This window comes from Cebus imitator, unplaced genomic scaffold, assembly GCF_001604975.1.
Source record: "Cebus imitator isolate Cc_AM_T3 unplaced genomic scaffold, Cebus_imitator-1.0 Scaffold449, whole genome shotgun sequence".
NCBI classification, from domain to species: domain Eukaryota; kingdom Metazoa; phylum Chordata; class Mammalia; order Primates; family Cebidae; genus Cebus; species Cebus imitator.
Window position 1 is genome coordinate 2,595,747 of NW_016107764.1, and position 1,520 is coordinate 2,597,266.

Below are 1,520 nucleotides of genomic sequence, written 5' to 3' on the forward strand. Positions count from 1 at the left end.
AAAATGCCTCACGTTTGTTCCCTCCTTTTACTAATTTAAGAGGATGTATTACGTTGCTTAAATTTCACATATTGAACCCATTTTGCATTCTTTTTTCTCTTGGTAAGTCTGGCTAAAAAGTGTCAGTTTGCTGTTTTTTGTTGTCTTGTTTTTGAACATAAACTCAAGATTTTATTGTCTTCATAATAAAAGAAAAGGCGGCGATTAGAACTGGATCCCTTGGCCCGTTCTCTTCTTGTGTCCTCCCAGCTCAAAATGCTTGCGTCGCTCCATGGCCAGCCTTCTCTTGGACCTGCAGTTGGGCTCAATGCACTCGAGCCTTTGCACAACCTTCGTTTCAGTTCCAGCCTTTTTCTGGAAAATCGGCTTAGTCTGCCCACCATAGCCACTCTGCTTCCCGTCACAGCGCCGCTTTCCCTGGGCATACAGAGAATCCTTGCCCTTCTTGAACTGTCTCGCTTTGTGGGGTCGGTACTTGCCATGCTTCTTGCAGAGAGTCCGGGGGCTTTTAGGAACATTCACCATGATTGTATGGGCGCTATCGGCATGGAAAGCCAATTTTATCTTTTCATAGAATCAACTTTTAATGTGATTGGTTTTTCTCTACTGTTTTTCTGTTCTCTATTTCATTTATGTCTGCTCTAACTTATTATTTCTTTCTTTTTCTTTTTGTTTTTTTTGAGATGACTCTAGCTGTCACCTAGGCTGGAGTGCAGTGGCGCAGTCTCACCTCACTGCAACTTCCACTTCCTGGGTTCAAGCGATTCTTTTGCCTCAGCCTCCCTAGTGGCTGGGATTACAGGTGCATGCCACTACGCCCAGCTAATTTTTTGTATTTTTAGTAGAGACAGGGTTTCACTGTGTTGGCCAGGCTGGTCTTGAACTCCTGACCTCGTGATCCACCCTCCTCAGCCTCCCAAAGTGTGGGGATTACAGGTGTGAGTCACCGTGCCCGGTGGCTCTAACCTGTTATTTCTTGTTGCTTGCTTTGGATTTAATTTGGTCTTCTTTTCTAGTTCCTTAAGAAGGGAAGTTAGGTTATTGACTTAAAATGCTGTTTCTTGTTCTTGTTCTTCTTCTTCTTCCTCCTCCTCCTCTTCCTCCTCCTCTTCTCCTCCTTCTTCTTCTTCTTCTTCTTCTCCTCTTCTTTCTTCTTCTTCTTCCTCCTCCTCCTCTTCTTCTTCTTCCTTCTTCTTCTTCTTCTTCCTCTTCTTCTCTTCTTCCTTCTTCTTCCTTCTTCCTTCCTTTTCTTTCTTCTTGAGACAGGGTCTCCTCTGTTGCCCAGGCTGGAGTGCATTGGCACAATCACAGCTCACTGTAGCCTCAAACTCCTGGGCTCAAGTGATCCTCCCACTTGGCCTCCTGAGGAGCAGGGAGTACAGGCATGTGCCACCATGCCTGGCTAATTTTTAAATGTTTTAAAGAGGTGGTATCTTGCTTTGTTGCCCAGGTTGGTCTTGAACTCCTGGCCTCGATCGATCCTCCCACCTTAGCCTCTCAAGATGTTTTTTTCTTTTTAA

General features: G+C 44.9%; 1 protein-coding gene across 1 annotated transcript; it reads right to left on the minus strand.

Annotated features, from left to right (window-relative positions):
* Nucleotides 1-204: 204 nt before the first annotated feature.
* LOC108291303 (60S ribosomal protein L36a-like) lies at nucleotides 205-525 on the minus strand. The gene has a single exon (XM_017511583.1). It carries the CDS (start codon nucleotides 523-525, stop codon nucleotides 205-207), a length of 321 nt encoding a protein of 106 aa, XP_017367072.1.
* Nucleotides 526-1,520: the final 995 nt, after the last annotated feature.